Below are 27,134 nucleotides of genomic sequence, written 5' to 3' on the forward strand. Positions count from 1 at the left end.
GCACTAATTCAAACTAAAAATTCATAATTTTATTAAAATATGTTTATTTATATAAGTAACTAGTATTAAAAAAATTAATATATTATAAATTAAATAAAACAGAACAAATGTTAAATCAATTCTTAAAGAGAAATAATAGATAATTAAACAAATGAATCACGAAAATGGAACATGTGTTCATAGAAAAGGGGTATTTTAGGATTTTTAAATTAAATAAGACATAATGCAAAATGTGTAATAAAGAAGGTCATTTTTGAAATTATGACTTTGAAATAGACTAAATAATCAATTTTCCTATTTATTTTATACACACTTTATATCGAGAGTGCACATACTTCATTATAAAAAATTCACAATAAAGATTTTGATTTTGAAACTACAAAATATTTCCTCCGAGGACTTGTGTGTTATTTCACAATGTATATGAGTTCCGAGAGTCTTTTTGACTGGGTGTCAATGCAGAGAAAAGGGAAAGAGAGAGACATAATCGTCGAGGGCAAGAATGGTGTCAAACCTTTTGCTTTTCAGTTCTCACTTTTGCTTTTTTAAAAAGCTTACAGCTTCTTCTTCCCTTCACATATTTGCTTGCACCAATCTTTTCTGAATATATTTTTGTTATTATTATTATGACTTTTATTTGTCCATAGCTTAATTGTTGAAGAAAAGTGATGCAGGTCAAGTCAAGAATGTGAATATGTTCCATTGCTTCTACTTCAGTATATTCTGTGAAGTTTGTGGGAACTATTATCTGTTACTGTAGGTTAGATATTTTTTTTTTAAATCTTTTGATTTGTACTATAATTATTTCATGCATTAAATTCATCTGGGCTGCCAACCCTTCTGGTTTTCTATGTGAAAGTTCGGTTCTTTTTTCTTCTTTTTTCCTACCCATTTCTGCCTAACGAGTTTTTGAAGGAGAACATGAGTTCGAGCCATCGTTTCTCACTGTAGCACCCTCTGCATTGTATGCAATAATGATTTGTCACTGTGAGTAAGATTTTGTTTTTGTTTTTGTTTTATTTGTTTTGATCTTTTTCAATTCTACAATATTTTTTTGCATATAATTCATCTGTCCTGCCAACCCTTGTTATCTCGGAAATTTAGGTTCTGTGATGAATCTCTAAAGATTCGATTTTCTCGGGAGTTTGGCTCTTTGTACTGTAAGACAGTGAGAGATCATTCTTGAGAGAAGTATTTCTTTAGAAGAATTGGGACTTCTTCAGTTTTCTGTTTGGCGTCGGCAGTTCTTACAAAGCGTATTCTTGGATTCTGCTCTAGCTGTTTGTTTTTGTGAGAGGAAAACTATTTTTTTAATTCTTGATTTGGTTCTCAGGTCTACCTTTTCCCTGTTTGGCTTTGATTCCTTTATTTGTTCTGACTACTTCTTTTAGATTGTTGAAGACAGCTTATAAATATTTTAATTTTTTATCCATTATAACCGCATTTCAGCCAAATTCATTCAGATTGATTCCTTGTTTTCAATGTACGGTTAGTGTAGTTCCTCTAAAAGCAAGTAACTTGAGTTGGCTTTGGTGTTCTTTACTTGCATATTATCTTGATTGAATCATTTGTTTTCTTTGAGATAAAATGATTCCGCCCTCGACGTAACAGGACATAAACTCAGGCCAATGACGAAGGTTAGTCCTGAATTCGGCGATGAGGTGCCGGCAGTTTGGTCAGTGTCAGCTGATGTGAGCTTCAAGTCTAATCAGTTTCCTAAATACAAATTAGGGCCTGATAATCATGTGTTAGAAGAGATCAAGGAGGACATTAAGGGTCCACCCCTGAAGGAGGTGGTTGTTCAGGAAACAAATCAGCTAAAGGAACAACATGAGCGTTTGTCTGTTCGTGACCTTGCCAGCAAATTCGATAAGAATTTGGCTGCTGCAGCTAAGTTGTCCGATGAGGTCTCCTAATGCCACTTTGCTTCTGCATTTAGTCTCTTGGGCTATTGTAACATAAGGATTTTTTTAATCTTGAAACAGTGTTCTTTGGTTATATTTTTCTCAAAATTTTCCTATAACTTTAACATTGATGACAAAAAATAAAATGATGAGATGAATGATGAAATCTATAGTGGAATTCAGGCTAAACTTAGGGAGGTAGCTTCTTTGGACGGACACGTGCTTCTGAAGAAGCTTAGGGATGCGTTGGAATATCTGAGAGGACGATTGGCTGGTCAGAACAAAGAAGACGTGGAAAAGGCTATTTCGATGGTCAGTTTATGGTGATCATCATGTTCTATGTAATTAAGTTTCTTTGCTAATTTTTCACGAACATTTTATTCAGATTCCTGCTGCATTGGTGAGTTTGTTGTTAGATCTTGAATTATTCAGAACTTGTTCGACCCTTGTATCATCACTCGGAAAAGAGCGGCCAAAACAACGATATATTAGTTAACCATTTCAAAGCCTCAGACTTGTATGTTTGTTTCCTCTTTTTCCTTGATGAGCTTGATTTGGAAGAAACGCAAAAAATATTTTTGAAATTAGTTTGGAAAGCTGCTTGAGTTGGTGGCTAACTGGCTATATAGAATTTACAATGGGGGATTGATCAGTGTTTCTAAGATTGCCGAACGAGCATTATAATCATACCTAAAATGAAAATAGTGGAGTTCTTTCACGTCATATCCAAACAACAAGGACCAAAATATATTATTCTTTCAGGTGGTTCTCTAGCAATTATTTGTTAGTTTGTAGCAATATGTATAGCTAGCTATTAACTATCTGACTGCTGTGCACTCGGGGTAATCTTTCCATATTTTTGTAGCTTTAATCGATATGCTAGTGGACTCTTACGTTATAGTGCTCATATGTTAATGTTCCAGGTGGAGGCATTGGCCGTAAAATTGACCCAAAAAGAAGGAGAGCTAATTCAGGAGAAGTTTGAAGTGAAAAAGCTAGTGAACTTTCTGAATCAGGTTGACACGCAGGACACAAACTTTGTCATAGTTGCCACGTTTGTACTCAATTAGTTAACACATTTTAGCTTGGTGTCAGCAGAAGCTGACACTTTCAGATTTCCTGCTTCAAGTATCTAATCTCACCTAATGAGTGTCCAACATATACACACTATTTTATTTGTATTTAGGATCTAATATTTTTGCGGTTATTTTTTTGTCATCAAGAACTCACCTGTAAAATTTTTTCCTCTCGCCTTTATGGATTTTGGATAAGTTAAATTGCTCTCTTTGCAGGCTACTGAAGATGCTAAAAAGTTGGTCAACCAAGAGAAGTCCTTTGCTTGTGCCGAAATTGAGAGTGCTAGAGCAGTTGTGCAGAGGATCGGAGAAGCACTTGAGGAACAAGAGAGAAACCAAAGTTCAGGAAAACAGCAGGTAACATTGTGGTTTAGGACAATTTTATTTGCTTTTTTTTTATTGTCTTGTTGTGTTGAGTATTATGCTGTTTATCTTCAGATGTGAATCATTCATTTATGGCTACGTGGGGAAATGTAATAAACTTAGAAAAATGCAGACGTGAAAAGCACAATGAAAATTATCAAATATTTCATTCTTTGCTGCATTTGGTTTGATTTATCTTAGTTTGTTTCTTATAGAAATCAAATCAAACAAAATAACATGTTTTCTTTCAAATAAACCTATCAATTTTTCTTTACCTACACAACTGACCTTTGAGCAGCTTCAAGATATCTGCTCCTTTTTTCCCCCTTGATTATCTTCACTGCAGATTCCATCCTTTTTTATGATATCTAGAGTTTCCAAACTTTCAGGAATTGGAGGGACTAATCGAAGAGGTTCAAGAAGCCAGAAAAATCAAAATAAAGCATCAGCCTATTAAAGTACGTCGAAATAGCCTTTTTGGTTTTACGCAACATTTATGTGAAACTATGTTCTTTTGTAGCCATTCATGATATTTTTAAATATGATTACTCCATTCTGACTCATTAATTCATGTTAAAAATGGCTAGATATGTCGGTTAATATAGTTGACATTTTTATCCTAGATTGAAGTTTACATGATCCCTGTCTTGTAGCTGAACTTTGTAGCATTTCTTGAACTTTTCTGATTTGATTATTCTGTTAAAGCATGCTTTGAGATGCAACAGTATATAGCTTAAGCTACATTTGGCTAGTTCATGCAATTTATAATTTTCTAGTAGAGATTGATAATGTTGGTTGTAATTACCAAAATAATACGATCATAAAAATCACTTTTAATCTTTCTTTTCCCTTGTCGGATACCATTAAAGGTATATAATTACTTTCTTTAATTTATGGATTACTTAAACTGTGAGCAATCTCATAGTGTTGTGCTATTTTTTAGTTGTATGCTTTGCACCATTCCTTGTTTGATGGTTTTCCGTTCCCTATTATTTCATTCAGTTTATAATTACAAACTACTTGGTATTTGGAAGGTCATGGAGATGGAACATGAACTTCGAGAACTGAGACTTCAAATTAGAGAGAAATGTATAGTTTCAGTTCAACTTCAAAATGAGGTCTGGCATTTGCTTCCATCACCCTTTTGCAAATACTGTTAGATAACTCTATTGCTACAGTCTTGTCATAATTAAACTCTCTGTTTCAAGCTTCAGTTTAGACTTACATGTCTTTGTGCTTCACAGTTGCAAATGAGCAGGATGGCTGAGGACAGTTCAAACCAGTTATATGAGCTAAGTGGTTCTCAGTCGTTAGGTTCCATTTTGCGGATTCAGTCATGCTCAAACGAAGCAGCAGAGCTTGCAAAATGTTCAGTCCAATGGTATCGTTTGTCTTCTCAATCCAGCCGCAGGGAACCTATTTTAGGTATCGATTCTTCATTTCCTCTTTGGCTTATGGTGCATTGTTTCTTTGATTTGTGGATTTCCTATTTCATATCAAGCCTGACGTGGACAACTAAATTCAATTACCTTTTTTGTTTCCGTATCCAATGCATAAAAAGTATAAGTTAGGTCCCACGAAAAACTAAAGTCTGAACATATTCAAGTAATGGTATTGTCGGATCGAGCACATGCACTCTTTGTCTTTCAAGTTTTCATCAAAAGTTGAGAATGCAAAGAGACGGCCACAATGTTTTCTTCTTCCAACTTCTACTAATTACACAATCTTTTTAGGAGAATAATTTGTGTATGGCTTCTTTCATTTATGTTAGAGCATCATCTATTCCCCCTGCTAGGTGCAAACAAGTGTGTTTATGCACCGGAGCCTATTGATGTTGGTCGAGTTTTACAAGTGGATATAGTCTCAAATGACCAAAAGATCTGTCTTACAACAGATGGCCCTATCGATAAAGGTTCGTAAATGGTTAATGGATTCTGTTAAGAATTACGATTCCATCTTTACTTGGTTGCTTTTCATGCTTATTTGCTGTCGTAACTTTGACGATATACAAAATTTGAGAGGATAGGAAGGCTAATGAGGTTTCATTTTTAATTCTGCCCCTACAGCTGTAAACTTGGCAGGCTATGTAGAGACACTTTTGCGGAAACCAAACAATGATTTCAACGTACGTGACCCTAGAATCTATGCTTATTTAAATTGCATCTTCCAGTTTATGGAGCAATCTTAAACTTAGTTTATTATCATACCATGTTTAAATAATTCTTGAAATATCTATTTTTGAGATGCTACTACTCTCCGGTTTACAGGTTGTTATCTCTCAAATGAATGAACGGAATTATTCATCACAATCCGTGCACTTGTTTCACGTTGGTAAAACGAGAATAAAACTTAGTAGAGGATGGATCACCAAGGCCAGAGAATCATATTCAAAGTCGATGCAGGTATAGACAGTGGTAATCATACAGCTGGTTCGAATATGCACCTGAAACTGACTGTGAACTGATATGTCACAATCCTAAGAAAAATAATCCAGGATTATAACCATCAATCTGGCATTAATCTCTTCGACAATAATCTTTTTCAGCTATGTGGGTTCAGAGGAGGAGGGAATTCTGCGGCCAAGTCACTGTTTTGGCAGGCTCGAAAAGGACAATCTTTTGTTGTCGTGTTCGAATCTGAGAACGAAAGAAATGGAGCCCTGATTCTTGCCAGAAAGTATGCTTCTGACTGCAATGTAAGTAGCTTCTTGTTTATCTCTCTTTTTTACACTGAAACGATACAACACCTCGCTTTCCCTATTATCAAATTTGGATTCCATTAGAACAAGATTCTAAATGGTGATTGATTCACCAGGTGTTGCTTGCCGGTCCAGATGACGATGCACTGCTGTAAGGGCTTAGATTTACTTACCTTTTGATTGATGCTAGACAACTCCGAGTGTATGTGTGCGTGTGTTTTATTCGAGTTTGATCAGTTCGGCTCCCGTTAGTCATTACATTGCGTCGTAGGCATGGTTTTTGTGTTGCCTATTTCAGATGTAGTAGTTTGTAACACCTTCTGCCCTTCATTCTATTGTTAGTTCATTCTTGATGATGATTTGCAATTCAGAGCTTTCTCTTCATATTTACAATCGCCCATTTGTGTAGTTGAAAATTTGAAATATGCCAATATCTATCTATTTATCTATGTGCTTATGTTTTTCGAATATTAAATTAATTATAATAAAAAGTTTTATAAATTTTTACATATTATTCTAAATATTATTTAAATATATATACGAAAATTTTTTTTTTAAAAAAAAATAGTTATAAACCTGTGAGCCAGTTTAAAGTTGAATTGGAGCTTGAGCTAAAATAAAAATTGAAACACAATCAATCGAACTCGAGTAAAGCAAACGAGCTTCTCTCTACAATTCCCTCTAATAATTATTTATATAGAAAGTTGGATTCGATTGTTAAATTATTTTATAAACTTGTGATCAATACATTTCATTAAGATAAATATAGAAGATGTCTTATACTTAAAAAAGATGAATCAAGAATATTATCTGGATTCAAACAATAAATATATTTGTCAATTCTTGAGTCTGATTGTGATTGTTATAGATCATCTATAAAGTCCTTTAAAATTGTATACTTATTCAGAAATACATTATCTATACAATTACATATATGTTTAGAAGATTCATGTTTTCAGTGTTCGTTGAATCTCAACAGTCATCGTCTCAAATTCAATATCAATGACTAGGAATTAGAATTTGTTCTTGGTTATATATCCGCATATCAAAATCGTATTCAATTCATTATTATATTATATATTTAATCATTCTTATCAGAGCGGTTTTTGTTCCGCTTTAATATATTTGAGATTTTCGATCAAGGCAAAATTATGAAACTTTATATGGGCATAATTTTCATTTTTACATCATTTTCGAAATAATAAAAACAAAAAATTCCAAAATAAAAATCCGAAAAATTGAAAATCGAAGAAAAAAACATAGGTTGAATTTTGTCCAATGGGGTCATTGTACAAAATCCTAATCCGACAATTGAGGTTACTGGTCGGAATCTCGTGTCAGGGCGACCTTACGGCACCGTTGGGTGGAAGATGAAGTCAGACACGATAGCCAAAAAAATCGCGCTTTTAATCTATGAGATTTTCAATCTCTGTTTTCTAGCCAAATTTCGTTCCATTTTTTGAATGACATTCGGTCGTAAGAGATATAAATTGTGATTAATTATGTTTGGATAATGAAATTTATCTCACGTGAAGTTTTATTATGTTAAATGTAATTAATTAAGATATGGTATTGAATTATTTTTAAAATTTACCCTCAAGCATTAATAATGGAGTACAACTCAATTGTTATATCACTAAGTTTTATGAATCTTAATGAATTAAAAATCAAACACACGTGCAATTTTTATGTTGATGATTTATATTTATAGCATAATTTACATAGTTAAAACATGACATGTGGTTTATTGGTTCATTTGCTAAAATTAACATGTATTTTACTGATTTATTTTCCGGTGTATTGTCATGTTAATTACTATGATATTATTTGTGAAATTCTCGAGATTCAAAATTATAATTGTAATGTGCGAAAGGGGAAGATTATTCTTCATATGGGCTTAATGAACACTAATTTATTATTAGGAAAGATGAACCACCTGATATTACTGAAACCAACTATATATATGACTATCATTATGAAAACCGTGTTGCTATATTTTATGTTCGCAATCTTAATTTTGAAGTTAACAAAACTTGTTAATTTGTTTCTAACAAAATTATCTAGTGCGCATAAAAACTGAAACTGATCAGGTCCCAAACTGATCAGTTCCCATGCCAAATTTAAAGCTATCGAGACGCTAATTGACTGGTTCAAAACTGAACTAGTCCAACTAATATATCAAAGACTAGTTCAATTGATTGTCTAGCTGATAGGTGGTTCAACAGAAGATCTTCAGAAGCCCGACCAGCTAATGAAGAGTCCAATTAATGAAGAACCCACCTGAAGCAAAACAACGGAAACAGTGAAATCAGTTCATTTCACCATACCAGTTCAGTACATGAGCTGTAACTGATCAATTCGCATATCACGACAAGATTATCAAATGGAATCCAGCTAAGCACGAATATATAAGGTACAAGCTACTTCACAGACGAAGGTACAATAATAGATGTTGCAGCAGAGCTCAAAACTTTTCAGAATGAAGAAACATATCATAAGGAAGCACATGCAAATACAATTGACATTATTGTTGAGTCTTCATGTACGGTCAACTAAGCGACTATAAATACCATATCAAGACTGTTGCAACATTTCATGTTCGCAATCTTGATTTTGATGTTAACAAAACTTGTTATTTTGTTTCTAATGAATTTACCCAAGTGCGCAGAAAGCTGAAACTAATCAGGTTTCGAACGGATCAGTTACCGAGCCAAAACTAAAGCTATCGAGACGCAAACTGAAAGCACCAACTGATTGCTCAAACTGAACCAGTTCAATTGATATATCAAAGACAAGTTCAACTGATTGTCCAGCTGATAGGTAGTTCAGCAGAAGACCTTCAAAAGCCCGGTCAGCTGATGAAGAGTTCAACTGATGAAGAGCCCAACTGACCAGTTCAACTGAATAAATGATATTGGTTAAGCTGACGAGCCAACTGATTTCACCACACCAGTTCAAGACCAGTTCAACTGACCAGTTCAGAACATCAGTTAGGAGCCGACCAGTTTGCAGAACACGACAAGCTTATCTAAGTGGAATCCAGCTGTGCACAACAGTATAAAAGCAATTGTCCGATCAAAGGACAATAATGAACGTTGCAGCAGAGCTTAAAGTCAAAATATTCCAGAATGGCTGTCAGAAAGTACAAGACAAATTTCGAGGAACAAATTCAAACTGCAACGAACATATTTGATGAGTCTTGATTTACGGACACGAATCCTATATAAATACAATATAAAGACCATCAAAAAACAAGTGTGTGAAGATCAGAAAAAAAAAGAAAAAGAGGGCATGCAAATTGTTTAGTCTAGGCAAAATTCTCAGTGTGTCAGAACACTTTCGTGTAGTATTCATATATAAGTTCTTACACACTCACACACAATCAATCACATATACAGAGAGTAGAGCTTATTGAATAGCTGAGTGAGTCTTGCACAAAGAGTTTAAACTTGTGCATGTAGTCTTTTAACACATAAACGTTCGACAAGTGTTGGCCGGAAGGTGCAGCCTTCAGTCTAGGCTAGGAGTTCAATTAGACAGTGATGTAAGTCCTAAGCTAAGTGGGTTTGTATAAGGTGTTGTATAAATCAAACTCTTCTAGTGGATACTACCCGAGGAGGTAGAAGGGGTGACGTATGAGCTGTTGAAGTCTCCGAATATCCATAAATATATCTTTTGTATTTAACTGTTTAACTATTACTTTAAACTGATTTGATCAGTTCGAGCTGAAATCAGTTGAGTTCTCACCATAACTGAACTGATATAAGCAAGAACCGATCCCTCTTATTTCAGTTAATAAGTTGACACAAGTTAAAAGGCTTTTTAAACTGATCAGTTTTCTTAACGAAGGATTACTTCGAGTATTTTCCGCTTGGTTTAAAACTAAACTTTAATTCATCGGTGTTTACATTCTTAGAACACAAGCTACTGCAGCTCATTGAGAACATTGTGTTTGAATCACTCTCACAGGTGTTAGAACCGATCCATCAAAGATCATTGAAGAAAGTTGTGGAACAACAACAAAATACTAGTGTATGAAGAAAACAGAGGGCGTGCTCATTTCATATCAGCTTACTATAAGCAATTAGCATAGCTGTGTGAGAACACTTTCGTGTTGTATTGATTAGATCAGTTCTCACACATTCACACACAACCACTCACATATACAGAGAGTTGAACTTATTGTTTAGCTAAGTGAATTTTCACACAAAGACGTTAAACAATGTGTTTGTAGTTTTGGCATAAAAGACGTTAAATATTATGCAGATTGTTTGGTACTGTCTGCAATCTTGAGTGCTAGGAGTTCTAGTTGGGTGCTGCCCTTCTAGAGTGGGTTTGTACAAGGTGTTATATAAATCAAAGTTTTCTAGTGGATCCTACCCGAGATGGTAGAAGAGGTGACGTACTAGCAGTTGAAGTCTCCGAATATTCATAAACATATCTTCTGTCTTTAACTGATTAACTATTGTTTTTAAAACTAACTTGATCAGTTCAGCTGAAATCAATTCAGTTCTTTCCGTAACTGAACTGATACAAGCCCGAACTGATCTCCCTTATTTCAGTTATTCAGTGTACACAATCTAAAAGCTTTAAACTGTTCAGTTTTCTTAACAAAGAATTATTTTGAGTATCTTTCGCTTGGTTTGAAAACCAAACTCGATTTAATTTATCGGTGTATTCATTCTTAGAACACAAGCTATTGCAGTTTATGGAGAATATTATGTTTGAAACATTTTTAAGGGTGTCAAAACAAATCCTTCAAAGTGAGACTCAAATAGTTTCAGAAATATCAATATTTCTGATGTGATAAGTGGTTCAATCGAACAACATGATAATGTCCATACAATCACAATTAACTTAATTATATAGTTTTCACTTATAAAACTCACCAGTATTCGAGTGCAAGATCGTGTCATTCTCGTGAGGAGGTATAACAACTCAGTTTAATACTATTCAGGTGGAGATATTTGAGATATTTCTGGTTCACAATATTTTAAACTCTCTTGCTCAACATTATGGCTCATTTAATATCTTCTAAAACACATATAAGATTAAATTGTCAATAAATGAGTTTTCAACCATATGTGTCAAGAAGATGGTGGATTATTATGGAGGAGGGATAATGTATGAACATTACTACTCAACTCTCATTAGTTATAATCCAATATAGTCAATACTAATCATAACATTTGGATTGATTACGATTCTATGGTCCATGATATCAAAATCGTGGAAGGATTACAAGACCCAAAGAAGCTATTAGGAAGTGATTCATACATCATATATTTGGTAAACTAGATTATCTCACATGTAGAGTTTATTGAAACTTGCGTGGTAGTTTTACATTATTGTTGAAAAATACTTTTGATTCCAATTTTCTCTAGAAATTTGATTTTTGTTTCAAGACTAGTATCAAATAGATATTCCTTAATTTTTTAGGTTTATCATTTAATTTATTGTATAAATATGATATTTTATGGAAGTGATACTTTGTCTAATGTTTTTTTTTCACATTTATTTATAAAAGTATATCACTTTTGCATTTTCAAGAAAATATTGATATTAAGAAATACAGTCAGTATTCATCTATAATGTGACATCTGAATTTCTATTGGTTTTGACACTTGTTTGGACTACATTGAGAATGAGTACACCAATGTGTCAAATAAAGCTATTAAGAGAGGTTCAAACATATTGGAGATCATACTTATTGATATTTTTGTCCGGATATAAAATTGGGTGATCAGAAATATTTTATTACATTTATTTATGATTACTCACCACATATATTGTAAGATCTAGAAATTCGAACGACGTGACTTGACTGCATGCAAATCTAGAGTTTTGTTAAAATGTGTGTTTAATTATTTTAAATTCATGATTGTGACATGAATATGTGTTTATATTTCTTGGTTCATTAAGATTGCATGATGTAGGGCATTTAGCAGTATTTCATCCTCGAATAAGGAATGGAGACCGGTGACAATTAAGGAAAAATGTTTTTATTATTTAATATATGATGTAAATATGAGAGATTTTCGAAAAATAGGTTTTAAGGTATTTTTATGCATCGAGTCATATCTTAATCGATATGTAATTTTTAGCAAAACGGGGAACTTTTTGAGAGTTCGGGTAATATTTTCAAAAATGTATTTCAACGAAATATTTTACGAGTGTGATATTGGACTTAATGGGCCTATTGTAATATATATTGGGCCTAGACTCCTGCACATCCTCATTATTTTAATTATGGGCCCAATATACACTTAATATTATATCAAACCCTACCCCAAAACCCTAATCCTCCCTCACTCACACACTTGGCCGCCCTTCTTAAAAATCCAGCAGCTCTCGTGATTTTCCAGCAGCAACCTTGCTAGGTTTTCTCAAGAAATTTTCATAGGAACTCTTCCCCGTCCCTCCGGCATCCGTTCTACGCGATTGTTGTCCATGTTTTCGAGCGTATATACGCAAAGACATGCCCTATACCTCATTTTTCCCATCATTCACATCAATATATGTCTATTTCTGTGTTTATGCACGAGAAACATCGGATTTATTATTTTATGTTCATATGGATCGAATTTACGTGGAAACACTTCACTTTTCATCATGTAACTCGCGTTTTTTTGACATTTTCGAAGGGGCTGCCAGGCTCTGATGTTTAAGGGACGATTTGCAGCAGGTTTTGAAGGTCCTTAGGCGCCAAGATCAGATCGAGATCAATATTAGGTAAGGGGCCAAATGGTTGGGTCGTCAAGTGTACATCTTGGCTAGATCTGATGATGGCTCGTGTGCAGCGGCGCAAGAGCCATTCTAGGATATGGACCAGACTCTGGTTGGTCCGAGACATGGCCTAGGATGGCTCGAGCACAGCTGGTTGCGGGCTAGGAGTAGATCGAAGGGGATAGACACGGTTAGAGCTCGGTTTTGTGGTGTTCGGGAGAAGCTCGCACTTCCGCGTGCATGGGGCTGAGGGACATGGCTAGGTCAATCCAAGAGGGTCCAAAGGGGACTATTAAGGTCTATTTAGGGTCTGGTACGGGCTGGTTCGGGGTGGAGTCGAGTTATTGGGTTAGGAGTGTAGCTATGGTTTCGACCAATCGGGCAGAAATTCCAACAGCTTGCAAGGGGCAATTCCAAGGTTGTAGGTGGTCTGAAATATGTTATTTAAGGGTCGGTCATGGGTGGTTAAGTCACGGTTTAAGTTTGGAAAAGTTTGGTTGAGTTTCGGGTTAATTCGGATCAAAACGGGACTCCGGTCCAAGTTTTAAAACGAATTATAGAAATTAATGCATGGGCTCGAGCTTAAGTCTAGGTAACAGTTATAAATATGTTTTGAGGTGCTTTAATAAGTTTGGGCAACTTCGGGTCGAAATTTTGAGGTCCATAGATAAAATGGTCAATTAGGGTTTCCAGAGGCAAAATGGTCATTTTGCACGTGGGTCAAGTTAGCAATCATGATAGAGCCCTGATAACCGAAATTACATGTTTAAAATGTATGTGTTTATCATGAATATGAATTTTTATGAATTATATGGGAAAATACGTTGCATGCTTGGTTTTAAGAAATTTATGTATATATGCATGAATTTTATAAGTGATGTATACGATGACATGTTTTTGAAGGAGATGAGTTGGTTGTGACTTATACGAACATGAACATGTAAGACCAAGGCTCAGTTGACGGGTAAAATTGTCGCTGATGTCCCCGCCGTCGGTTACTGCGGTTATACGTAGATGGATCCATCGACTTAGAGCTGATATGAAAGTCACAACTAATTATTTGAATATGTTTATGTTACGTTATGTTTAAGTTCACACTTGTAAGGATCATGAAGTTTATTTTAATTACAATACTTTTCAATGTTGCATGTTATGTGTATGTATTTGTTATAACGGTTCAGGTGTGTTGAGTTTTTAGACTCACTAGGTGTGATTGATGCAGGTGAGCATGATGAGGTAGAGACTGGAGGCACTGAAGATTGAGTAGGCAGAGCTGAGAGTGTACACGATAACCCGAGGACCTGGCATTCTTATGCATATTATGTTTATGAGTCAGGGGTGAAACAATGTTTAACATGTTTTTGCATCTTTTTATGCTATGATGATGTTGAGTTCTTTTCAAAATAGTAGTCCAGGAGTTGATGATATTTAGGATTTATTTAACTGCGGTTATTTTTATTCAGTGGTTGACTGCTTTTATTCGCATGCATGTGTATGAGTATTTTCTAACATAGCTTTCAAAAAAAAAAATTCTAGTAGTATTTTAGTAGTAGACGTCACATTTATATTTCTAATTGCTTCATAACAAATATGAATGTTTTGGATGTTTGATAAAACATATAAGGTAAAATTGGATAAGTAATGTCGTGAAATAAGATATGGATAAAAGACTATTATAGTAGATATATTGAGGATGAACATTGTGTGGAGCTAGATTAATAGCTCCAAACTTCTTCAGTGCTTGTTAACTGAAACTCTTAGGACAATTGTGCATATATCAAATCGGATTCCAATTGAGGTTATGCAAAAGACGTTGTTTGAATTATGGAAGCTTTAAAATGAGTTAGGATATATATGTGTGTGTGTGTCTGTATATATACTTTGTCTTAGGTAAGAGTTGACAATCTTCAAGAAAACAAGTTAGACTTGATGACCATTAATGGGTATTTCATTATATATACCAAAAAATCTAAATAGGTATGTCTTTTACTAACTATCACAAATCATAAAGTTTGTGGAACCAAGCGATGTGAAATTTATTAAGAATAACTTGATTAATGGGAGCAAACAAATTGAAAATATTGATCATTATGATTATGATCTATCCACGAAAATTATATATTGATTGTTATTTACAACATTCATCAAGTTAAAATGTGTGTTGTGAAATCAATCTTATAAATTTGACAAATTACTGATATTAATGCTCATCAAGATATTAAACATTCATTTGAACAACACGATCAAGTATCATTGGAAAGTGTTGATGCAATATTAAGAAAATCTAGTAGAACTAAGAAAATCAATAACTTCAAAAGAATATATTGTGTTCAAACCTCAAGGAAGGCAGGAGGTTGCAGAATAATGGAAGACAGAAGGATTGGAACTTGATTATATGGGATTGTTTCCTTTAGCACTCCAACAGACTCAGGGATGAAAAAAAACATCTGTGAGGCCCGGGATCAAAGAGGGCGGGGGGTGATCGCCGGTGCCATGAGGTTGCACGGACAATGAGCGGCTCCTGGCTGGCTTCTAGGTGGAGGGAACATGAATGAACCGATCCCACACCGGAATGAGAGGGATTCCGAGACTGTTCAATGTAATGGACTGTACAGTTGAAGAGGGCTTAAAAGATTTGATTTGTGCTACTCATATCAAGAAGGTGCATCTTCTTTTCGGTAGCTCATCACATAAGAACTCCAAAGTTAAGTGTTTTGACATGGGGCAATTCTGGGATGGGTGCCCCCTGGGAAGTTTCCTAGGGTACGTGTGAGTGAGGACATAAGCACGCTGGAAAGACTTGTCTTGGTACAGTGAGGACAGTCGTCAAATCTGGGGCGTTACAGTTGGTATCAAAGCCGACCTCTCTTAGTACGGTGTGGTTCAGGGACGAACCAAGCGGAAGCTGGTGGGTATGTGAGGCCCGGGACCGAAGAGGACGAGGGGTGATCGCCGGTGCCATTAGGTTGCACGGACAATGAGCGGCTCCTGGCAGGCTTCTAGGTGGAGGGAACATGAATGAACCGATCCCACACCGGAATGAGAGGGATTCCGAGACTGTTCAATGTAATGGACTGTACAGTTGAGGAGTGCTTAAAATATTTGATTTGTACTACTCATATCAAGAAGAGGCATCTTCATTTCGGTAGCTCATCATATAAGAACTCCAAAGTTAAGCGTGCTTGACTTAGGACAATTCTGGGATGGGTGACACCTGGGAAGTTTCCTAGCGTACGTGTGAGTGAGAACATAAGCACGCTGGAAAGACTTGTATTGGTACAGTAAGGATAGTCGTCAAATCTGGGGCATTACAACATCATTACTTGCTGCGGGAAAGCATTTAGATTAACTCAAAAAGGAAAAGAGATTAGGCGCTTACTGATAAGAGTAGGATGCTTGAGACGGATACGATTTCACCTCAACTCATCAGTCTTATTCCTTAGGGTGAAAAACTCGAATCACCATTCCATCAAACAGGAATGAAAAACTTGGCCGACAGACTGGATGAAAGAAAGCAGAGAGGAATTGAATTCCACCCTCAAGGAGGATTGATTCCCTCAGCGCACTTCTCTCTCTTTCAAAACGTTAACAGCTGAGTCAACAAGACTTGTCTTCTCTCCCTGTCCTACTCTTTCACTTGGCTACGAAACTATGCCCTTCTCGAAAGAAAAAGAGATTTTCCTCAAATAGCTGACCCTGATGTATCTCAAACATGAGTGATTATTTTGGAGCCAAAAATGATCCGGAGATATTTGTTTTACAAACAATGAGTAATAATAAATCTACTTTGTTGTACGATGCTATGAATGATAAGGAATTCAATATAAAAAAATGGAGTTTAAAAGTTGATTCAGTCATCATTTTTTGAATATGATTCTTTAAGACAAACAAAGTATCATTAGACAACATTGAACAACATAATATTAGAATTGTTGCTATGAATAACTCAAAGGAAGATAATTAACTACATAAAAAAAATTTCTCATATATTTAAGAAAAATCGCTTCATACATTCATGACATTAATAGCTTATTTAATTTAGATTCTCTTATATGGATGTGAAAATAATATTGCTCAATGGTGATCTAGAGGAAGAATGTTATCTGAAATAACATTAAAAATTCTCTATAGCGATGTAGACATTTAGTATAAAAGACTAAGAAAACTATATATATTGAAAAAAATATTACATTAGTTGTATTTAAGGTTTCACAATGTTATTTCGTCATTGAGTTTTGTTAAGAATATTATGAATCATTATGTATATCAAAAGGTTAGTGGAAAGTTAGAATAATCTGGGTGTTAACCACTAGAAAGTTTGAAAAAATTTTGGGTTACATTCATGCTAATATTACATGCTTATATATAGACTAATTGAAAATTTGTAAGTAATTTGCTACTCCACTGTGGGATCTAAATAATTCTCTTATTTGAAGCACTGTTGTTTGATATATGTTAAGTAATTTCATTTTAGGTTTAGAATTGTGAATTTTATGTCTAAACCATTAAGATTATATTACGAAAATTCAGTTGTAATGCCTGAAGTAATATCACAAGTTGTTGATTTAGTAATATGAGATTACTAAATAATTAATGATTTTTAAAGAATGAAATATGACATATTTTGGTCATATGAAGTCCAAATGATTTGAGATTTGGATATAACGTAGAAAACTCAAAGATATAGAAGTTTCATGTTTTGAGTTTTGAAAAATTTAATCGTTTGACTGATCCAAATGGATATACCGATGTTAAAATGTTAAATATTATATATTATATTATATTATTTTATTAATATAATATAATATAATTTTTTAAAAAAAATAGATAAATATGAATCTTATGTTTGAATTCAATTCAACAGAAAAAAAGTCACAGAAGAGAAACGAGAGAGTATAATAGAGTTTTGATTTTCTTTTCGATTTTGTGACTTATCGGTTTATCCAATCGACGAACCGACTTCAGTTCTGGGATCGTTGACACGAGGTATTCGATTTGAGGTATAAATTTTGTAGTTTTGGTCATGTTTGAAATTCGTCGATTTCTGGAATAAATCTGATAAATTGTTAAATCATACTGAAATTGAATATTGTTGAGTAGTGTATGATCTTAACGAAGTAGAGAAGATTATTGTGTTGTTGTTTTGAATTATTCCTAATTTATTATAATTAGGGATTTTTAATCCTTGGGTTGAGATTGGAGAGTTGTTTGTCAGTTGTTATTAATTCTGATTATATATTCGGAGTCTACGAAGTATAGGCTACACGTTGATATAAAGTTTTCGTAATTTGACGGATGTTGTAAAATAGCCTATTATTTGAAGTTAATTAATTAGGGTGTATTTGATGGTAGTATTGTGAATTAAATACACCAGATTATTAAATTGTTGAACAATACGAATTTATAATCGAGTTTTATATTTTGTTGAATTAATTGTTGTTGGCTATTTGATGTTATATATTGAGGCTGTTATAACTGTGTTGATACGGTGACAATGATCTGATAATTATTGTTGAATTATTTAGATACATCACAAGCCTCGGGATCAAAGAAATAGCCAGATTGTATATATACTCGATTATCAGGTACGTGTTGACGTACGAGCATATGTTGTTATTGTTTAGTATTGATGAATACTATTGTGTTGAACGATGATAAATCACCGGAATCGGGTGATTTGGTATTATATTTGTTGTTGTTTATTATTGTTGATATTGTTGACTATTGTTGTTGGGAGACGTCTCGTTGATGTTGTCACGTTGATGTTGTTCGTTTAACGATATTAGATATTGATGTCGCCGGTGTTGGGGTGCGACGTATCGTCGATGTTGTTGTTTGTTCGACGATATTGTTGTCGCCGGTGTTGGGGTGCGACGTATCGTCGGTGTTGTTGCATTGTGATGTTGTTGAGGTTGTTGTTGGCTGATTGTCCAGAAACGGCAAAGGGGGTATTTCTATTATGATTTCAGTTATATTTTATGTTGTTAATATAACTGTTATGTATTACGATGATGATTGTTGTATATGCTCACCCTTTGAGGGCTGTTTCTGTTGGGCAGGTTACTGGACTATGCGTGAGACAGGATAGTGGTGAAGGACTAGGTGTGTCTAGTCAAACAGTCTTGTAGTTGATAGTAAATAGAGACAGTATAGCTTATTGTCTTATTTGAGTTGTATGTGTCTATTTATTATACTGTTTCTGCTACACTGACGTAGATAGTGTGGTGATTGCACTATTTTGTCGTATATGCATTATATTATTACGTCGTCGAAAAGAAAAAAAAAATTATGCATATGACGTCACATGTTGCATGATTACGTGGTGAGGTTTGGGGCGCCACATCAGTTGTATTCTCTCTGATTGTTATGGCGACTGCCTAATAAGAATGGAGAATAGGGTAGGAATGGAAAGGGATAACGGCGGATTGTGACTAAAACGATGTCATATTAAATATATTAATATAAAGTATTTTGGTCGTTGAAGAACTATTAAAGCAAAATAAAATGATCATCAAACATATTCGAACGAATTTATGTGGCAATGATGATGAACTTGATTCCAGAAGATTTTATGATATATACATTTAGTTTTGATTTTTAAAACTCATTCAGTTATGATATTTTTCATATTCAGTTATAATATCAATTAATGTTCGATCTATAATAAAGTATTGATTTTATTCATTAAGTTTATTAAAGAATATGTTACATGTAATACATAAAGATAATACTCAGTATAAAAACACTTACTATCACGATTCATGTATTTATTTCTTAACTTTAGATGATGATTGGTTTCTTGATTATTCAGTTCATTTGAATTATATAGACCAAGTGAGAGAATGTTAAATTATTTTATTATGTGTGATGTGAATTCAACAAGAAAGATAACATCATGATAAACATATTTATGACCAAAATACTCTTCATATTATATTTTCATTTATTTCTCATTCATTATTTATTTCTCCCCAAACCTCACAGTCCATTTCCAAAAAATTAGAGGCCAATTGGAAACTCTCTCCATTTTTTCGTCCCTCAAGATGCAAAGATGAGGTGAGATCTGTGAAAGATCTGAAGCGAAGAACCAACAGAAAACACTTACATATTGTTCTAAGTTTAATTAGTTTTTTTGTACGGGTGAAATCAGAAATTAAATCTACAATCATCGTTCGAACTAGTGGAAGAAAGCAAAAGGTGCCCTGGGAGAAAAAGCTATTGTGGGGTATTTTGGTGATCATGATTGTCGGTGTTGGTGATTGTAGTCAGATAGATATTGTCCATCTTCAAGACATAGATTTGTTTTCCAAGACAAACTGTGAAAATAGTCAAACCTATCATAAACTTAAAGTTTACAAAACAAATCAAACAAAATATTAATAAATAATCCACTTAATCATACCTACTAAACTGGGCAGAAGAAAATATGATCCAACGGTAACTATTGAACAGTCCAACGGCTACAAAGCCCCAAGGCGGTGCATTACGCAAATTTACAAACAATAAATACAGACCGTCAGATCGATCTCTCCGATCCAACGGCCAGAAAATCAAGAAAAGGAGGACCGTTGGAACGAAGCGCTGGTTCTCTAATTTAAAAAAGAGGAGGGTCCCTTCTCCATTTTGCGAATTCCCGTGGCTTTTCACAGCGAGTAGAAAGTCTGTGGGAGAGATAGAAGAAGAAGAAGAAGAAGAAAAAGGGTGAAGTTTTTTCCTATAATGGCGACAAGACAAGTTATTCTGCCAAAGAACAGAGGTATTGGATTCAATCTTAGTTTGTATCTGTTGCAGGGTGTGTTTTGTTTGATTTATTCATTTATTATTATTGATCTGGGATCGGATGAAAGACTATAGATAGCCATGCTCCGAAAAGAGATCGATTGGGTTCGTTGAATTTGAAGGGTTTCTTCTTGTTTTTATTTTTAGTTTTTGGACTTCCGTGATTTTTAATGATATCATATTCCATTGTTTATGGTCGTCTTTGTGTAGGTAGCGATAGTTGTGTCTCAATTCATTTTGATGAATGTAAATATTTTTGTAAAATTTCGGTTCTAGAAATTGTTATCAGTGCCCAGTGGCTCCATGATCGTGCATTGATCAATCTTTTTATTCGTTCTTTTGAATCTTTTGCATTTTTTTTGTTTCAAGATTTACTTTACTGTTTGACTGATCTACAACGAAATTTAATAGGCGAGGCACCGATTCCTGGGGCCGTTAAACAGAAGAACATGGTAGCTGAAACGAAGAACCGACGTGCACTTGGAGACATTGGGAATATGGTCGCCGTTTGTGGGGTCAACGGCAAGCCACTTCCTCAGGTTTCTCGACCTATTACAAGGTATTTAACTCTCTCTTCTTTGTTCTCGACCAGAATTTGATGAAAATTCAGTGTGTGTGTGTGTGTGTGTGTGTGTTATGTTTCATCGATTTTGATCAGATTTTGGTATTAACTTCCAGGAGTTTCTGTGCTCAATTACTAGCCAATGCCCAGGCCGCCGCCTCCGAAAACAACAAGGTGCGTCTCTTGAAATAACATCTTGTAAATAGTCTTTTTCAAGTTTACGTTCACTAACAAATTTTTATGGATTCTCTTGAATCACAGAACTTGATGGCAGTAAATGGAAATGTAGCCATTGTAGCCGATGGAGCTCTGCCTGATAAAAAAGCCGCCCTGGCCAGGAAACTGGTTCAAAAGAAGGATGTTGCCAAATCTAAGCCTGAGGAGATCATTGAAATCAGCCCTGATACAGATGGAGTTCGCGTAAAAGAGAAGCCGCCACAATTGAATAAGGAAAAACTTGGTGAAAATTTGTTGGATGAGTTATCATCAAGAAAGCAAGCTCCAACTCTTACTTCAACACTTACTGCCAGAAGCCAGGTCTCTATAATCATTATCCCTGGGATTTTACAGCTTCTTTTGTTTGCCTATTTTCAGAAGCATTTTTTGAAACATTTTGATTGATTTTCAGGCTGCTTATGGGCTGAGCGTGAAACAGAAGGAGGACATAGTGGATATTGATGCTGCAGATGTGAACAATGACTTGGCAGTTGTTGAATATGTCGAAGAAATGTACAGTTACTACAAGTCAGCCGAGAATGAAAGCAGGCCACCACATGCTTACATGGATTCACAGCCAGAAATTAATGAAAAAATGAGAGCGATTCTAATAGATTGGCTAATCCAAGTTCACTACAAGTTCGAGCTTTCTCCTGAGACTCTTTACCTGACCATCAACATACTGGACCGGTATCTGTCGGCCACGACTGCATCAAGAAGGGAACTTCAGCTGGTGGGCATGAGTGCCATGCTTGTAGCCTCGAAATATGAAGAAATTTGGGCCCCCGAGGTGCATACATAAAAATCTGACATTGTAACTCGCTTGGATTTATGTAAAATATCTCTTCTTTTAACCATGTGTTTTTTATTGCAGGTTAATGAGCTAGTTGGCTTCTCAGACAATACCTACTCAAACAACCAAGTCTTGCTCATGGAAAAACGGATACTAGGGAAATTGGAATGGAACTTGACTGTCCCGACTCCATACGTGTTTCTTGTTCGTTTCATCAAAGCATCCATGACTGATTCCGACGTACGACCAAATTTTTTTTAGTATAAATATAAATGCCCAAGGTTCTTAAATTATTATGTCTTCTTCAGGTTGAGAACATGGTCTATTTCTTGGCTGAGCTTGGGATGATGAATTATGCTACACTAATGTACTGTCCCTCAGTGATTGCTGCCTCAGCAGTCTATGCAGCAAGATGCACTTTAAATAAGACACCCCTTTGGAACGAAACGCTTAAAAAACACACCGGTTTTCAAGAACCGCAGCTTATGTACGTTACTTATTTTACAAGAAAAACTGGCCTTGTAATTCTTGATTGTTTGTGTGTGTGTGTGATCTTGCTTTTTTTCTTCTTCTTTTTTTTTTTTCGGTGATCAGGGATTGTGCAAAGTTACTGGTTAGCTTCCATTCCGCTGCGGCAGAGAACAAGCTCAAGGGGATCTACAGAAAATACACGAGTATGGATCGAAAGGCAGTGGCTCTGCTTCCACCAGCCAAATCTCTTTTGGCTGCCAACTGACATGGACTTTTACGATTCTTGAATGCCATGTAGTTTTTTGGGTTCAATCCCTGATTCTATAAATTCTTTTTGGCAAGAATTTTCTTAATGACAATTTGGTCAAATTCGACCTAAATTTTTCTTAATTTTTATATAGATTTACAAAAAAATTAACATCATTAAATTAGATGATTTCTCTTTTCTAGTCCCAACAAGTGAGACACATATATAATAATAAGTAATGCAAGTGAAGAATAAATATATAAGGAATCCGTAATGACAACCAAACAACCACTAATCACATCGAGCACACAAAAATATTCCCTCCTAATCACAAGAAAAAGACTATCTACCATACTATTATTCTCTCTTTTTTTCCTTTAATATAAAATAATATATTATCGTCCACTCTAAGTGCGTATGTAATTTTTTTTTTGAGTACATACGTTTTCACAAATTTTTATATGTCAGATTGGTTGTTCTTATCTATAATTATATTGAAAAAATGATATTTTTTGCATAAAAAATGATATTTTTCACGAGTTGGGTCGGAACAGAGATCTGAAACAGTCTCACAATAGTTATTATGATTTTATAATTTCACACATAACGTCACTTGATTTAATTTGAAATCCACTTACATGTCACGTTTTGTTCCTCTAGGTTAAATATTAAATATTCTTCTAGATTTTTAGTTTCATCCCTATTAATTAAATCTCTAATTTCGCTATCTCGCTGTCATCTTATGTTAAATAAAATGAATGTGAATGATTGCTCATAAATAAATTATGACAAGTCTTCATTTTAAAAAAAAAAAACTATGATGACATCGTCATCTCTTTATTATAATTATAATTATAATTTATTTTTCTCTCATAGCTCAATTATCCAAAATAATTAATTTTCTACCCTTTAATGAATTAAAATGTTTATTTTTTGATGACCCAAATCAAAGAAGTACCAATTTTATCTATATAAATATTAAAAAAATAAATAATGCTAAAGATACAATAAAATATCCTACAACGATATTTGTAATAATTAAATCGAGAAATTTTGTTATTATATCATAAGATTTTACATTGAATTTATCATGAGACGTTGATTTTTTGTGTCGTAAAAATTGTCTTACTCCGTAAAAACAGTCCCCTTCTGAAGCTGCTAGTCCTATTTTCTTAGACTAAATAAAAACAAAAAAGGAAAAAATCTAACTTGACTTCGTTGATTCCTACAAAATCACATGACAGATGACTGAATACTGACTGTCTTGGACCCAATTAAATTCCGGAGTGTGATTCACGCGCCAACGCATCTCATGCCATTATCCAACGCATTAATGATTTATTATTCAATTAAAATATCATTTTCCACAAATGCCAGCTTGAACGTATATAAAACTAAAAATACATACTCTAAAAAATAATAATAAAAATAAAATACACATGATATCCGGAGGTTAAAAATTTAATTGAAAATTCAGAGGATTAAAAAAAATTGAAATAAAATATTTTTTTCGAAATAAAAATAAAGATACCTATTAAAAAACTTTAGAAGATAAAATCCTATTATATATAGAAAGATTTCTCAATTTTTATGTTATAAATATTGATTTTACTTTAAATATGAATCAAGTTGATATATCTCACGGGTTACCTACTCATTTTGTTTTATGCAAAAACTTATGTGAGCCGATCTCACGGGTCGTATTTTGTGAGACGGGTCTCTTATTTGGGATATCCATTGAAAAATATTATTTATTATACTAAAATTGTTACTTTTTATTGTGAATATCGATAGGGTTGACCCGTCCCACAGATAAAGATTCGTGTGCTCGTCTCACAAGAGACCTACTCATTTTGTTTTATAGACATGATTTTTTTTTAATCCTGAAATGATTATTTACATAAAAAGGATAAGAAAGAATTAAATAAAAAATAATCCCCAAAATGCTGGAAAATAAAATAAAACAAACAAATCAAATTTTTGATAAAACCAGCGTATACCATTTCCACACACATACAACATTAATAAAAGCTGAAAAGAAGAAAACAAGATCCACCTCGATCACCCCTCCATATACTACCCCCCCACCCCACCCAATCTATCCAAAAAAATCATTCCTCCTATGTAGAGAGAGGGAGAAGAGGACTGAGAGTCCGAGAATTCCAAGGGTCTGTGAATTTTTCTCAGTCCACGAATCTGCAAGCACTTCACAGCTCTTGAAGTCCTCTACTTTTATGTATCATCTCACACACTTCAAAAAGACAACTTTTTCTTGATTCCCTTTTCATTTGGTTGGAAATTAATCAATTTCTTTGTTTCATGGGCGAAGAAGGATTGTTGGGATACCGAAAGGAGAAGGGGTTTTAATTGTTTTTTCCTGCATAAATTTTGGCACCCCGTAAGCTTTCCTTTTTCGGGAACAAGTTTTTGTAGCGGTGAATCCGAGAAGCGGGGGAATAAAAGGAAAGAAGACTATGAGGGAAGAGGAGTCGAATTGGTTCTCCAAATGGGAAGATGAATTGCCTTCACCTGAAGAGTTGATGCCCTTGTCGCAATCGTTAATTACTCCTGATCTAGCGCTAGCTTTCAACATTCCTACCCCGGATCAGAACCTTCAGAGCCACCACGGGCCTCCTCCTCCGCCGCAGTCCGCTACCCAATCGTCTCAGCCCAATTCCTCGGCCGAATTTGACTCGCTGGAGTTGAGTGGCGCCGGGGTGGGATCAGGAGGCGGTCCTGGTTCAGATGAGCCTGCGAGAACCCTCAAGCGGCCCCGCCTGGTGTGGACCCCGCAGCTGCACAAGAGATTTGTTGATGCGGTGGCCCATCTAGGGATCAAGAATGCTGTCCCAAAGACGATAATGCAGCTGATGAGTGTTGATGGGCTTACAAGGGAGAATGTTGCCAGCCATTTGCAGAAGTACCGGCTATATTTGAAACGGATGCAGGGCATTTCGAGCAACGGTGGTGGTGGAATCGGAGGCGGCAACAGTCCCGCGGGGTTGTCTGGTTCCGGCATGGACCCCGCTACGGACCATTTGTTTGCCAGCTCGCCCGTGCCACCGCATTTTCTGCACCCGGCCAGGGGAAATTCAGAGCATTTCTTGCCGTTTGTGCCTGTGGCAGCCGCAGCAATGCAACATCATCACCAAATGGCGGTGGTAGGGCCAGGGCCGCACCACCATCCGCAGCTGCAGCAGCTGTTCAGGCATTTTGGGAATTCGCCGCCAAATGGAAAGTTTGACCACCCGGTTATGAGGCAATCGCATCACCAGATGCAGAGAACTGGGACACCGGTGCAAAGCAATAACGGGTCCATCGCGGCTCCTGCCTTTGTGGAGGATTTAGAATCCCCTACTGCAGCAAATGGGAGGAGAGTTCTTACACTGTTTCCAACCGGGGACCATTGAGTAAGGATAATCGTCAAACATCTCCATGGAATTATGCTTGTTGTCATCGTTAAAATCCAATCTTTGAAGTAAAAAATTAGTGTTTCTTTTCAATTTCGTGTTTCCCGCTATTCTTGATGGAGTTGTTGGCATTTTATTGCTAAATAAATTGCTGCTTCAATTGTTCTGCTCTTCATGTGGTAATCTTAGTTCATTTATTAGGATTAGTTTGTGTCTAGTAAGTTCTATCTTTAGTTTATCCAGTCAAGCCCGTGATTTCCCAATTCATTATCGTCGCAGTAGGTCGGTTTTCGTCGCAGTAGGTCGGTTCTAGAGTATCATATACTAGTGACAGTTATCACACTTGACCCCCTTTGGACATACTAGAAAGAAAGAAAGAAATTGATGAAGCAATATAATTATCTGATTTTCCCCCATTGAATCTACAGTAGATCTTTTACACAATACTTGAAAGCCTGAAACAGTAATTCTTTGGCGTCGCTGAGATGACGAGGTATCGAAATTTTCGAGGGATTCAATGAGGATAAGAGTCGACATAGTATACATGAGGAGCTTTAAAAACCGATTGGTTAGCAATGCCTGAGGGTGATCTGCGTTGAAACTTTTTCAAGAAATTTGAGAACACTGATAAGCATCTACGGAGCGTAAACTACGGCATCGACTTCCCCTTTGCATATGCAGCTATATCGTGTATATTAAAGTTGTTTTCTTGTTGTAGTTGGTGTGATTTCCAGAGAAACAATGTCAGTTGTAATGTTCATCTGAAGTGGGAAGCCGTATTTTCCTTGAATTTGTCGATCCCCAACTATTTGAATCTTCCTTTACTCGTAGCTTGTTGAAAATAATTTGTGGATATTGGTGCCAATTGCTCTCGGTGTTTACAGTCTCT

At 35.2% G+C, this 27,134-nt stretch overlaps 3 protein-coding genes across 7 annotated transcripts; all 3 read left to right on the forward strand.

Annotated features, from left to right (window-relative positions):
* Window positions 1-483: 483 nt before the first annotated feature.
* LOC142547192 (stomatal closure-related actin-binding protein 3-like) lies at window positions 484-6,457 on the forward strand. 5 transcript variants are annotated; one of them, XM_075655347.1, is made up of 14 exons: window positions 767-987; window positions 1,105-1,488; window positions 1,612-1,907; window positions 2,088-2,216; window positions 2,828-2,920; window positions 3,197-3,337; window positions 3,733-3,801; window positions 4,378-4,461; window positions 4,588-4,768; window positions 5,115-5,255; window positions 5,410-5,468; window positions 5,611-5,745; window positions 5,889-6,038; window positions 6,158-6,457. In XM_075655347.1, the coding sequence occupies exons 2-14, from the start codon at window positions 1,482-1,484 to the stop codon at window positions 6,194-6,196; spliced, it is 1,524 nt and encodes a 507-aa protein (XP_075511462.1). In that variant the 5' UTR covers window positions 767-987; window positions 1,105-1,481; the 3' UTR covers window positions 6,197-6,457. The 5 variants fall into 5 exon arrangements, with proteins under 5 accessions (XP_075511466.1, XP_075511462.1, XP_075511463.1 ...); XM_075655348.1 differs by having other exon boundaries at window positions 5,139-5,255; XM_075655351.1 differs by lacking the exons at window positions 767-987; window positions 1,105-1,488 and adding an exon at window positions 484-760.
* A 13,924-nt stretch (window positions 6,458-20,381) lies between these two features.
* LOC142544902 (G2/mitotic-specific cyclin-2-like) lies at window positions 20,382-22,968 on the forward strand. The gene is made up of 8 exons (XM_075651924.1): window positions 20,382-20,523; window positions 20,958-21,105; window positions 21,225-21,282; window positions 21,370-21,645; window positions 21,737-22,114; window positions 22,199-22,357; window positions 22,426-22,604; window positions 22,712-22,968. The coding sequence occupies exons 1-8, from the start codon at window positions 20,487-20,489 to the stop codon at window positions 22,851-22,853; spliced, it is 1,377 nt and encodes a 458-aa protein (XP_075508039.1). The 5' UTR covers window positions 20,382-20,486; the 3' UTR covers window positions 22,854-22,968.
* A 1,946-nt stretch (window positions 22,969-24,914) lies between these two features.
* Window positions 24,915-27,134, forward strand: LOC142547193 (transcription factor MYBC1-like). Its single transcript, XM_075655353.1, has 2 exons — window positions 24,915-26,245; window positions 26,674-27,134. The coding sequence occupies exon 1, from the start codon at window positions 25,310-25,312 to the stop codon at window positions 26,243-26,245; it is 936 nt and encodes a 311-aa protein (XP_075511468.1). The 5' UTR covers window positions 24,915-25,309; the 3' UTR covers window positions 26,674-27,134.

This window comes from Primulina tabacum, chromosome 5 (assembly GCF_025594145.1).
Source record: "Primulina tabacum isolate GXHZ01 chromosome 5, ASM2559414v2, whole genome shotgun sequence".
Lineage (NCBI taxonomy): Eukaryota > Viridiplantae > Streptophyta > Magnoliopsida > Lamiales > Gesneriaceae > Primulina > Primulina tabacum.

Excerpts from the sequence above, each read along its gene's own strand:
- LOC142547192 (XM_075655347.1), top strand. Across the intron at positions 5,746-5,888 it reads CATATTCAAAGTCGATGCAG|CTATGTGGGTTCAGAGGAGG; the intron begins GTATAGACAGTG and ends AATCTTTTTCAG. Across the intron at positions 6,039-6,157 it reads AGTATGCTTCTGACTGCAAT|GTGTTGCTTGCCGGTCCAGA; the intron begins GTAAGTAGCTTC and ends TTGATTCACCAG.
- LOC142544902 (XM_075651924.1), top strand. The coding sequence starts at position 20,487 with ATGGCGACAAGACAAGTTATTCTGCCAAAGAACAGAG. Across the intron at positions 21,283-21,369 it reads CCGCCTCCGAAAACAACAAG|AACTTGATGGCAGTAAATGG; the intron begins GTGCGTCTCTTG and ends CTTGAATCACAG. Across the intron at positions 21,646-21,736 it reads CACTTACTGCCAGAAGCCAG|GCTGCTTATGGGCTGAGCGT; the intron begins GTCTCTATAATC and ends ATTGATTTTCAG.
- LOC142547193 (XM_075655353.1), top strand. The coding sequence starts at position 25,310 with ATGAGGGAAGAGGAGTCGAATTGGTTCTCCAAATGGGAAGATGAATTG.